Genomic DNA, 11,573 nt, shown 5'->3' with positions numbered 1-11,573 from the left:
CGAACGAAGAACGACGAACGACGAACGACGAACGACCTCCACCACCACCACCTCCACCACCTCCACCACCACCACCACCTCACCACCCCAACTGCCCCAACGACGAACACTGCCCCAACTTCACCACCACCACCTCCACCAAAATGCTCACCACGACCACCACGAGCTACCCCGTCAGTAGATCGACACCTCTTTTCGTTGCCCTAAATGAGTTGAACCCATTCACGGTGCCAAAATCGCGAAAATGTAGCTCATTTAGGTGCACAAATGGGTGCCATTTTTCTGTAGAGAGAGGAGAAGGAAGAACACGGAAGAAAGGAGCAACGGGAGAAGAAGAATGGAGGAAGGAGAGGATATGGGCAGGGAAGGAGAAAAACAAAGCAGGAAAGAAAGAGGGAAGGAGAGGATAAGGGCGGGCTGGCCTGCGCGCGTCAGGTTGGCCGCACCCTGTCGGCCACCAGGTGGCCGATCGGCCTGCGGGACGCCGACAGGGGCGCACCACGCCGACAGGCCGCTGCCTCTCCCCTCGCGACGTGGCACGACCAACCACATGCCGCCGCGTGGCTGCCCGGCCTGCAGTCGGCCTCCTGATAGCCGATCGGCCTGCAGTGGGCCGACGGTGTATTATTCTTGTAAATTCTTTATTCTGCGTATTATTTCTGTAATTTTAAACAAAAAATGTATTATTTAAAAAAAATTAGCCAAAACCTTCCCATCCCATTCCCACCTCGGCTTCTCCTCTCCCACCTACACCGCCGCCGCCTCCGCACCGGGCGCGCGATCCCTCCGGCCAGCGAGGGCTCCGGCACCGGCGATCCGCTCCGCCAGCCTCTCCTCCCGTCGCCGTCGCGCCCCCTGAGGTAAGGCTCGCTCACCCGCGCGCCCCGATTCCTCCGCCCCGCGCGCGCGCACGCGGGAACCCTTGCCGCCGCGGAGCCTAACCCTAGCTCATACCTCTTCCTCCTCCGCCAGCTCCAGGTCCCGCGAAGGCGTCCACAACCTCAAGCCGCAGCGCCGTCACCGCCGGGCCTCGTCTCGTCGCCCCTTCCATCACCGATGCATCAGGAGGTACCTCTTACATGCCTTTCCCTCCCATTGAGGCTTAGGATTTTTTGCCCGATGGATTGGGTAGGATTTGCCGACCCGATTCCGCTTACTGGTGCTCTGGATTGACGATTCGATTCGACCTAGATTCAAGAATGGGGGCGAGAGATCGAATTTTCGATCTCAATTTATCGTGGCAGCCTGGTCCCAAGTGTATACTGTCTGTGCTTTTGTGCATTTTGCGTTGAGAAATTTCGAGCTGTGCGGGGAAGTGGGGGATTCGAGGGTTGCTAGTTGAATTATCGAGTTCAGGTTGATTGGAGTGCTGCATTGCGAGATATATATAGCAGACACTTGGGGAGAAAGGCTGACCACCCAATTCACTGAACTCATCGTCTTCACGCTTTGTATTTCCACATGTTGATTGCATAGGAACTGCGTAAGAGTGTCAAGGCATCTTACAAAAGGAACAGTCAGCACTTCTGCACTTGTTATCCACTATATGCATGCATGTGCAATGAACTGTACCTTGTGATCAAGCATGGTGAAATGGTGTGTAAAAAGGTACTCGTGCATAAAATAGAAATAGTTTGGACTACATGAAAACTGACAAATGGCAATATACAGGTTGGATGTCTGACAATAAATATATTTATTTATCTTTGCCTCTCTATCCAACTTTCCATCAACTATATATGATAACTTAATACAAATGAAGTTGCGGCATAACACAGAACAGTTGTAAAAGGGGGAGGGAAACTTTACCAGGTTTCTGCTTTTTAGAGGAAGAAGTAATTAGATCATTGACTTTCTTTTCAGTAGCTGTTGGAGTTGTGTCGAATATAGTGTACAAGGTAGGTTACAGTTGGACTTGTAGTTGTATTGTGTTTAGATAGGATATGGAGTCGTGTCCTAGTAGGACACTTGTATCCTAGGCCTCTCATATATAGCGGGGCTAGACACACGATGTAATCTATGCCAACATAATAGCACAGGCACCCAAGGGGGAGCCGGCGGCGTGTGCCGGCGCCCGGGTGGCCGGTGTGCGGTATTGTGACGGTGTCACGGGGAGGAGCGCCCGTAGTCAAGCCCCGGGGATGTAGCCATATCGGTGAACCTCGTTAACAAATCTCGGTGTCGTGCTCGTGTGATTGCTTGGTCCTCGGATGATCGACGATATGCCTTGGATTTATTCTAACAGTAGCTACAGTCCCAGTTGATTTTGTAAAGTTGTCTACTAGTTTCTTGTTAACATGCTCATCCTTTTGTCATCAATTTGTTCGGTTGACCTAGTAGAGGAATCTGATTTCAGTTATTGTGTTTCTCCAGATATGCTTCCAGGACCGCCAGCACCCCTTCTTATGGGATATCCCTCTGTGCCGAGCGCGGCACCCTCAGCTACACCGTCATCGTCCATAGGTGCCAGCATCGCCATTATCGCTATCGTCATCATTGCTTTGACCTTGCTGATCTGCTGCATTAAGGCCCTTTGCAGTAGCTCCCGTCCCCCTCGCCCATCCTGGTCGCCATTCTCTCGCCACAGCAGCATCTCCCGGAGGGCCTCATCATTAGGAGAGTCTGACAGGAAGCGTGCGGCGGCGGCAGCTGTTCACGCTTCCCCGGGGGCCAGTGCTTCGTCTAGAAAGCATGCAGAAGGTTTGGTGTTTGGGTTGAAGGTCCCTGTGCCATCTGCGCCCTCTCTACCAGAGGTGGAGCTGGTGATCTTGGGGTTGCTATCACAACCCCCCGTGCTGTTGCAGCAGGGGATGTTCTGCTGCATCTGCGCCCAAGAATTTGCACCTACCGATATGATCCTGGCCCTTCCGGCGTGCTTGCATAAATTCCACGAGCGATGCATTATCCCATGGATTCGTGGCCATGCACCATACTGTTGTCCGTTCTGCGAGGCTTCCATCACCATCCCCTGCCCTGACCCTGAAAAGACGCACAGCTCAGATCACTATGATGTCAAGGCACAGACAGTGGTTGCGCCAGCACCGCCTGGAGAGGAGGTAGCAGGGGCTGTGGGGGTCTCTCGTGGGTGGCTGCGCTCTTCAGTGGACAGACTCTCAGGCAGCTGGAGGGGATGCTCCAGCAGTCATGCCACTGCAGTTGTAGTGCCGGTGTCCTCACGGCGTACCACGGGGAGCTGGAGAGTCAACAACTCTGACAAGGAGAACACAGAGGCTGTTGGTGGCTCTCGTGGGTGGCTGCACTCTTATCTGGCTACACTCTCGAGTGCCTGGAGTGGACGCTCAGAGAGCCATTCCACTACAATGGTGTCATCGGTGTCCTCAGGGTGCGCAACTGGAAGCCTGAGCCTGGTACTGAGTGGCTGCGGCAGTACTGATTTGTGTTCCAGGAGCTGGGATCCTGAGGCAGCTGTGCAGAAGACATAGTTCTTTGAATTTGATCGTGCCAGAAATCAGGCAAGTTTGTTACGAAAACTCTTAGCTGCACCACCAAATACTTGTTTTGAAACCTGCTAGGCAATTGCCCCTTGTGCCAATTCAGTTACGCAAGATGTGTTTCCAGTTTAATGTCTGGTCTCTTCTCATTTCAAGTTCTGATCCAAGTTCTACTTTCGTCTTTGCAGGCTGAAATGCTGTCATACCTACCAAGAAGTAGAAAAGATGAAAAAAGATAGAGAAAAGTCTGTGTAGGATACAAGAAATATATCATGAAAATAGCATCATATCTCCGCATCAGAAAATAGAGATATCTGACAAAGGGTTCTGTCAACTGTATGCCGTCCACGAAAAATCAAAGGTATATATAGGTGTGATTGTGCCTGTTTTCCTCTGCATTAACTTGGACTCTACCGTTGTTTGTACCCACCGCACGATGATTTTGTGTGGTTGCGATGTTGCTATTAGAACACATTAAAATGTTTTTTTGTAAATGCTGCTTCAGTGAGTGTACTGTGTAACCAAGAATATCTCATCCATCCTGTTGATAGCCATTACTTTCCTGGTCGACGGTATGGCTTTGATATGGTAACTTTGGCCCTTCTGTAATACTTCCTCCATCCCAAAATAAGTGTCTCAACTTTGTACTATCTTTAGTACAAAGTTGTACTAAGCTTGAGACACTTATTTTGGGACGGAGTATTACTTTCCTGACGCTATAAATTTTACAGTCTCTCATGAAGATGTGTTCTACTGCTTCGTATAAACCGAATCAGCGCCCGACGCAAGGCCATCCTGAAGGGGTCCATGGTCAAGGAGGTTATGGTTCTGTATTAGCCTCCTTGGATTCTTGGTCGTTGTGGATATGTATAGGCGACTTGTTCAAGCATAGATATTAATTTGATCCTGCCGTCCAATGTATACATACATATATACATATGCGTAGCAGGCTGTCCAGATCTAAGCACACGCTCTGCAGGCTGCCCACATCACAAGACTTGTTCCTACCTAACCCATGTATATACATACATATACATACATACATGACACTATGGCAGGATCTCACTATAAATACTAGCCTCCATTATTGTTTAGAGATCGCAGTTGAAGCAGCACAGCAACCAGTTCCCAAAGCTTGACAGCCAGCACGTTCCTACCAGTGTCAACACTGCTTGGTAACTCGTTTCAGTACGGTGAAAACGGAAATAGACAATGGTGGCCATTCGTGTGCTGCTCCTTGCAGGAGCTCTCTTGGCCTTTGCATGCTCACAGCATGGCGTCGCCGCCTCCGACCCCAGCCTTCTCCAGGACTTCTGTGTCGCGGACAAGGTGTCTCAAGGTAATGCCAATGCACACTGACTGATGTACTCTCATGGAATTGTAGTTAACCGATCACTCGTCTCTGACATCTTCGATGAATGCATCCAATCACCGCAGTGCGTGTCAACGGGCTGCCTTGCAAAGCTGCGAACGAAGTTGTCGCCGAGGACTTCTTCTTCTCCGGCCTCCATATGGCCGGCAACACGGCCAACAAGCAGGGCTCGGCGGTGACCGCCGTCAACGTCGCGCAGATCAGCGGGCTCAACACCATGGGCATCTCCCTCGTCCGCATTGACTATGCGCCAAATGGCCTCAACCCTCCTCACACCCACCCGCGCTCCACCGAGATCTTGACCGTGCTAGAGGGTTGCCTCCACGTCGGCTTCGTGACCTCGAACCCTGAGAACAGACACTTCACCAAGGTTCTCGCCAAGGGAGATGTGTTTGTGTTCCCCAAGGGCCTCGTCCATTACCAGTTCAATAATGGGAATACTCATGCGGTGGCCATCGCGGCGCTGAGCAGCCAGAACCCTGGAGTGATCACGGTAGCCAACGCGGTGTTTGGATCGGAGCCTGCCATCTCAGATGATGTTATTACCAAGGCCTTCCAGGTGGAGAAGAACACGGTAGATTGGATCCAAGCACAGTTCTAAAAAGTCTTGTGTTGCGGCGTTTGTTTGTTTGTTTGTTGAAGTACTATTTTATCTTTAGCTTCATTTGGATTGCATTGCATGTTCTTCATAAGTATTGTAAGTTGAGGATTTTTAATCCTCATGTGTATGTTCTTTACCTATGTAACATTGATGTATTGTGGTACACACCTCTATTTGTTTATTGCAAAGGCAAATTATTTGTTAAATTTGTCATTATTTTTCTGCCGCTGTTTCGTGTACTTTACACTGCCCACATGTACTTGTGGGACCTCACAAATCCAAGTGTGTGTACATGCAAGCTTAAACTGAGTCTCGTTAGCAATAAGCGTGTGTAGATGAGGGAAGCTGTGAACATGGCAAGTTTGGTCAGGGCGCGGATTTTTTTTTAGGGCATTCAGGGCGCTGATTTTTTTTGGACAATCAGGGCGCTGTTTTTTTTAGGGCAGTTTTTACAATCAGGGAGCTGATGTGTCTCGCCCGCAGCAGGATACAAGCACGTCTCGCCTCAAGGACGCCCTAAACAGGTTGGCCCATAATCGAGCAGGTACATGTACAGTTTTTGTTATTTTTGCCTTTTTTTCTTCTTCTTTTATTTTTTTCGAATTTTTATAAATACATATATTTCAGAAATCTAAATGTATTTATATTTTAAAAAAATGTTCACTGTGAATTTGAAAAATATTAACACGATCTAAATTTTTTGTTAGTGTAATCACAAAAATTGTTGATACCACTAAAAATATTCATGACATTCAAAACATGTTCACACATTTCAAAATAATGTACGTGATATTTATGAAAAATGGTAAATAATGTAAAAAGATGTTCGTGTAATCTATAATACCTAAATAGTTCATCCTCACTATATTATTTCTCTTGACATGCAGCCTATCTACATCATCAAATAGTCTCACATGCAAAAATAGTTTTCCCCTCTCACTAACCTTCGTTGATCCAGAATCCAAAAGCCACATATCTCTGAAGTGCATCTTCTCCACTATTTATATATAAAACGGGGCGAAAGCCTTTTTCGGTAATCTTCTCCACCGTAATTAATTCCCACCAACCTCCCATTATCCTCCAAAGTAAGGAAACGGATCGAACCAGTAACCGATGAATAGTTGCTGCCCGATTCAGCACCTGTGGATCTTCGGTTCCACCTTTGCTATATATATACTACGGCTCCCCAGTGGGCCTGGCCTGGTTGTGTTCAAGCAGGAACCTAGGAGAAGTAGGTCGGGACTCCAGAGGATTCCACGGGAGCAATTCTTGCTGCAGCCCCTCTGCTTCTCATGGAGCACCACATTACGACCTCATCTTACAGGAGGTGGCGCTCCATCGGAAGCACCAGCGAGGCATATATACACTTAGCGGGCTACATGTCACGAGAAAAGGGCACGCCAGTCGCCAATGGCCCCTCGCCGCCGAACTCAGCCACAAGGAGCTCCCTGAACACCACGAGATTCACAACAAAGACCTGTGTCAGTTTTGGTAATCTTATCCTAATTCTCCAAATTTATGTACCTTTCCTTTCTCTTTGTCACGTCCATGACAACCTGATATTTCTAAATCCATTCATGTGGGATAGCAGGAGCAACCGTCATGTCACCATCTGGTCCATGCACTAATATATTGTGTTTTGCTAGATCTTTACTTTTTTTAAGAAAAGGAGGATGACCCCCGGCCTCTGCATCTGGGCGATGCATACGGCCACTTTATTAATTATTCTGATAAGACCTTACAAAGTGATACAACAGTCAGACTAAAGCCACTGTCTATGCAACAACTGTCACTACTCCTATCCAATTGATGAAGGGGCGCTGATAGTCTGGGCCTAATACCAAACAGACATCGCAGCCAAACCTAAACATCTAAGACCTGAGGTCCCAACCCGGACGCCTGCCGGGTATGGGGTACCTACCAGTCCGGCGCACTCCTCAACCAGGACGCCTGCTGGGTATGAGGCCGCCGCAGCCACCTGCCTCCAATCCATCTTCAGTGTGTACTGCTGCACCACCTTGCCCGGCCTCTCTGCCATCGACGCCACCACGGCGCCTGATAACGGCACCCTCCTGCGCGAGTCCCTTGCCAAACATCGGCTGCCGAGTCTTCACCGCGCCACGCCGCCGAGAAACGCCACCATTAATGTGCAGGATGAAGCACCGCTCCACCAATTATTCTGTCCACTGGTCCCTCGAGCCCGTGTACAACTCCAAGAATGACGCCACAAGAGGAAAACGACACAATAATGCCGCCGTCATCCGATCTACTGATCTAGGGTTTCCCCTGAAGGTAGCAGATAGTGGCCTGGAACTTCTCAGCAGCGATGCCTTCAACAAGGGAATGACACCGAAAAGTGCCGCCATCGCCGGCCTCGGCAGCAGCCGCGAGCAGGTCTTCACCCAGATCTGTTCCAATGCCCACTATCAAGCGTCTTGTGCACGGATCGTCCACCACCGCGGCCGCTGCATCGCCCGTCGCGAGACCACAACCACCGACACAACCTCCGCCGTCCGGGGCCGCCGCCCCGGGATCCAGCCCTCGCTGGCCGCCAGAGCGAAACCAACGAGCCCCATAAATGGCGGCGCAGCCACATACCGCGCCGCGAGAACGCCACCATAGCGTCGTCGCGCCGACCGCACGCCGCCGCCAGGAGCGCCCGCTGCCACGCCGCCGTGCCCCACGCTAGCCCAGCGCCTTCCATCGATCTGGCCGTCCCGTGCCAGCCAAGCGATGAAGGGGAGAGGCGTCCCACCGCCGCCCACGCCAGGCAGGCTTCGCCGGCCTGCGTGCCTGGGCGGCGACGAGGGGACTGGAGGAAACGGGGGGACGGGAGCCGGCGGCGGCGGGAGGCTCCCCTGTCGCCCGCGGGAGCGGCAGAGGAGGTCGATCCACTTTTTACCTTCCGTGCAGCCAGTCCCTCGACACACCACCCCTGTGTCGCTCTCATGTCCCAAGGTGCCCAACATCGACTTTCCTACTCGTGGGTCGCAGTGTTTCGTGCCATCTCAGTCTCAAATGATCATTAGTAGCCTGTTTGGCCTGTACTATTTAAATGCTCACTGTTCCTTGCATAATATCGCTTTTGGGCCTTTGGGAGTCCAGTCACTATTGCATTTATGTTTGTTTGGTTATGGGCATGTCCAATTGTTATAGCACTGTCTGCCAACAATCTATTCTCTGATTTATTTGTGTACAAGTTCATTCATTAATGTCATAGGTACGTTTGCTGTTTGTATCGTATTGTGTTTGCTTCTTAGCAGATGACAAACACCTACAGAGATATTGTTGGCAGACAGTGATTTTATTTGTTTTTGTATTTCCTTGCTGACCAAAAATTGTGTTCACAAGAAAGCACTTAGTGTTTATTTTCGAGAGAGAAAAAAACACTTAGTGTTTTTGTGTGTGTGCGTGTGTGTGTGTCTGTTTCCTGAACTCACATGTATACCTCACGGACAAAGGCATGAAGTAGAATGAATACGCTTGCTGTGTTGTATGAGTGAAAATGATACATTCATTTGGTATCACCTCCCATTTTTTGTAGTTGTGGGACGCCAGTATTTTCAAACTAAACATACGTTTTTTCTTCAAATGGAACCCATTCTTCATATTTCTTTATTTGTAAAAATATATTTATAGCAATGAACAATTTTTCTAATTAGCTTTCAATGGTTCATACCTGTTTTCAAGCATACATACCGCAGCAACGCGCGGGGTGTTATCTAGTTAAAAAAAGTTTCGCACCATTTAAAAAGATGTAAGTTATATATTTTTAAATTCATGCATTTCAATAAAATGTTTGTGACATTTTTAAAAACAGTATTTATACAATGTAAAAAAAATGTTCACATAGTTTTAAAAAATTTGTATCATTGAAACAAAATAACATGCATTTGAATTTTTTAACACGTATTTTTTTAAACAAGCATTTTGAAAAAATATAATCATGTATTTGAAAAATGATAAGCATGCAGTACAAAAATGTTTTATATGTATTCCAATAAATGTAGAATGTGTATGAAAAAATAGATATCAAAATATATATTTTTACAAAATGTTAAGTATGTATTTGAAATATGTAAACATGCAAAATAATGTTCCTGATGTAACGAAAAATGTACAATGTGAATGTGTTGAATAAAAATGAAAATAAAATAGATTTTTTTTTTGAAGAAAGCCGATGAAAACCATGGAAAAACAAAGAATACCATATAGAGGAAAAAGAATGAAAAATAAAGAAACCCAGAGAAGAACAAAGAAAACCACTGCAAACAGTGAAAAAACAATAAAATACCACACAGAAAAACTCATGACGCTGGCACATTAATGGGCCGGCCAGTAGCGCGCCTGCCGGAGGCAAGACAGTGCTCCCTGTCGCAATGTAGCTGCGGTGTGCACGTCGCTGATGTGATTAGCGCGCCAACGGAAAGGAAAGATGGGGGAGGATCTGTGCAGGCTGTTGGCAAATGAATCATTTGTGCCGGAGGAGGCTGGCAAAAACAATCCACGGGTCGTTCGATGTAAATGGCATAATTAATGTGTCCAAATCTTTTTGTGCGTTGGAAATATGGCCAAATCTTATGGTCTTGAAATTTTTTGGCCTAAAAATAGTGCAAGATATTAGCAGTGTTAACACTAGAGCTCTGTCTTCTTCTTAATATGTGGGAGCTGGTGACACCCATATAAATGTGCGATGAATTTGCAAATACACTCCCTCTGTCTTACATTATGGGAAGGAGGGAGCAGTAGTTAATCAAACAAGTAACAGGCTAATAGCACGTTTATATCGATTCAGTCAATCCCAATCACCATCTGTACCCATCTCCTCTCCTCCCCTCGATGGATCTCAGAGCTTGTAGCTGCGCATGAAGTCGCGGAACGCGACGCTCCCGTACCTCGCCGGGCTGCCCTCTCCGACGAGCTCCTTGGCGGGCCCCACCACGCAGTCCATGGTTGGCATGATGAAGGCCGCCACCGACGTCCTCCCCACGGCGACGTTGGCCACGGCCCGGTGCTCCACGCTCCGGAGCAGCCCGTTGGTGGCGATCTCCAGCTGCTGGCCGCAGTTGATGACGAGCGCCTCCGGGATGGGCTCGACGTCGATCCACCCGCCGTTGTACGACACCTGGAGGCCGCACACGTACCCGGGCTGGAGCAGCACGGTGATGAGGTTCCTGTCGCAGTGCGGCGGCAGGCCGAGGGTGACGCCCGGGTCGGGGCACGCCGGGTAGTGGTTGGCGTTGAGGATCACCTCGCCGCCGCTCAGGTCGCCCTCGAAGTAGTCCGGCGGGAGCCCGATCCCCTCGCAGAGGAGGCGGAGGAGCTCCATGCCGACGCTGCGGGCCGGGACGATGAAGTCCTCGAGGGCGGGCCGGAAAGCGGCCGGCTTCTCGGGCCAGCCGGGCTTGGTGCTCTCCACGGGGTGGCAGGCGAGGCGGAGACAGTGGCGCCAGTAGGTCTGGCCGCCGGACACGCACATGGTACTGGAGAAGAGCCGGTTGGTTCGCTCCGTGTCCTCCGACTCCGAGTACAAGGCCGCCTTGTCCGCCGCGGGAAGGCGGAAGAACTCGCCGCACGCCGTCCCCAGTTCACGCATGGTCCGCTCCGGCACCCCGTGGTTGACCACCTGGAAGAAGCCGAACTCCTTGCCGGCGCGGAGCACGGCCCGGCGGACCTCGTCGCGGCCGCCCGAGAGGTCGATGACGGGCAGCGACACGGGCACGGGTGGCGCCGGCGGTAGGAGGAACGGGAACCGCCCCGGGACCGTCTCGTGATCGTGAGACGCCACCGCCGAGGACAGCAGCTTCTCCATCGCCACAAACCGTCACGAGCTCCGACTCGGCCGGTCCGAGCTAGCTGAGTTGAGCTGCACCTGCGATTTCCATGGCCATAAATAGATGAGCTGCATGCGCCTGGGGTTTGGAAGTGGAACCGGAAGCAACGTCGCACTCCACTGAGATCGCTGCTGGCGCCGAAAGACGCGCGCGCGATAAACTGGCATTTTAGCGCGCGGGGGACATTTTCGCGTGCTCTAGCGGAGGCAGGAAACTAGCGCGCGGGGAAAAGGCAGCAGCTCGCGCGCTAGATTTGGCGCGCCGCGTCCGGCGCGCCTATAAAATTGCAGCGCCCTGGAGGCCGCTCTCTCGTC

At 50.2% G+C, this 11,573-nt stretch overlaps 3 protein-coding genes across 3 annotated transcripts; 2 read left to right on the top strand and 1 right to left on the bottom strand.

The window, feature by feature from the left end:
- The first annotated feature begins 678 nt into the window (after window positions 1–678).
- On the top strand, window positions 679–4,044 carry LOC109735395 (uncharacterized). Its single transcript, XM_045230257.2, has 5 exons — window positions 679–860; window positions 973–1,068; window positions 2,374–2,463; window positions 2,540–3,473; window positions 3,641–4,044. The coding sequence occupies exons 1-4, from the start codon at window positions 679–681 to the stop codon at window positions 3,441–3,443; spliced, it is 1,272 nt and encodes a 423-aa protein (XP_045086192.2). The 3' UTR covers window positions 3,444–3,473; window positions 3,641–4,044.
- A 114-nt stretch (window positions 4,045–4,158) lies between these two features.
- Window positions 4,159–5,631, top strand: LOC109735398 (putative germin-like protein 2-2). The gene is made up of 2 exons (XM_020294608.2): window positions 4,159–4,791; window positions 4,890–5,631. The coding sequence occupies exons 1-2, from the start codon at window positions 4,665–4,667 to the stop codon at window positions 5,423–5,425; spliced, it is 663 nt and encodes a 220-aa protein (XP_020150197.1). The 5' UTR covers window positions 4,159–4,664; the 3' UTR covers window positions 5,426–5,631.
- Window positions 5,632–10,078: 4,447 nt separating this feature from the next.
- LOC109735399 (2'-deoxymugineic-acid 2'-dioxygenase-like) lies at window positions 10,079–11,377 on the bottom strand. The gene has a single exon (XM_020294609.4). The coding sequence runs from the start codon at window positions 11,235–11,237 to the stop codon at window positions 10,272–10,274; it is 966 nt and encodes a 321-aa protein (XP_020150198.1). The 5' UTR covers window positions 11,238–11,377; the 3' UTR covers window positions 10,079–10,271.
- Window positions 11,378–11,573: the final 196 nt, after the last annotated feature.

Source organism: Aegilops tauschii, chromosome 6 (assembly GCF_002575655.3).
Source record: "Aegilops tauschii subsp. strangulata cultivar AL8/78 chromosome 6, Aet v6.0, whole genome shotgun sequence".
NCBI classification, from domain to species: domain Eukaryota; kingdom Viridiplantae; phylum Streptophyta; class Magnoliopsida; order Poales; family Poaceae; genus Aegilops; species Aegilops tauschii.
Note: the sequence above shows the minus strand (reverse complement) of the source record. Positions and strands in the feature narration are given on the sequence as shown.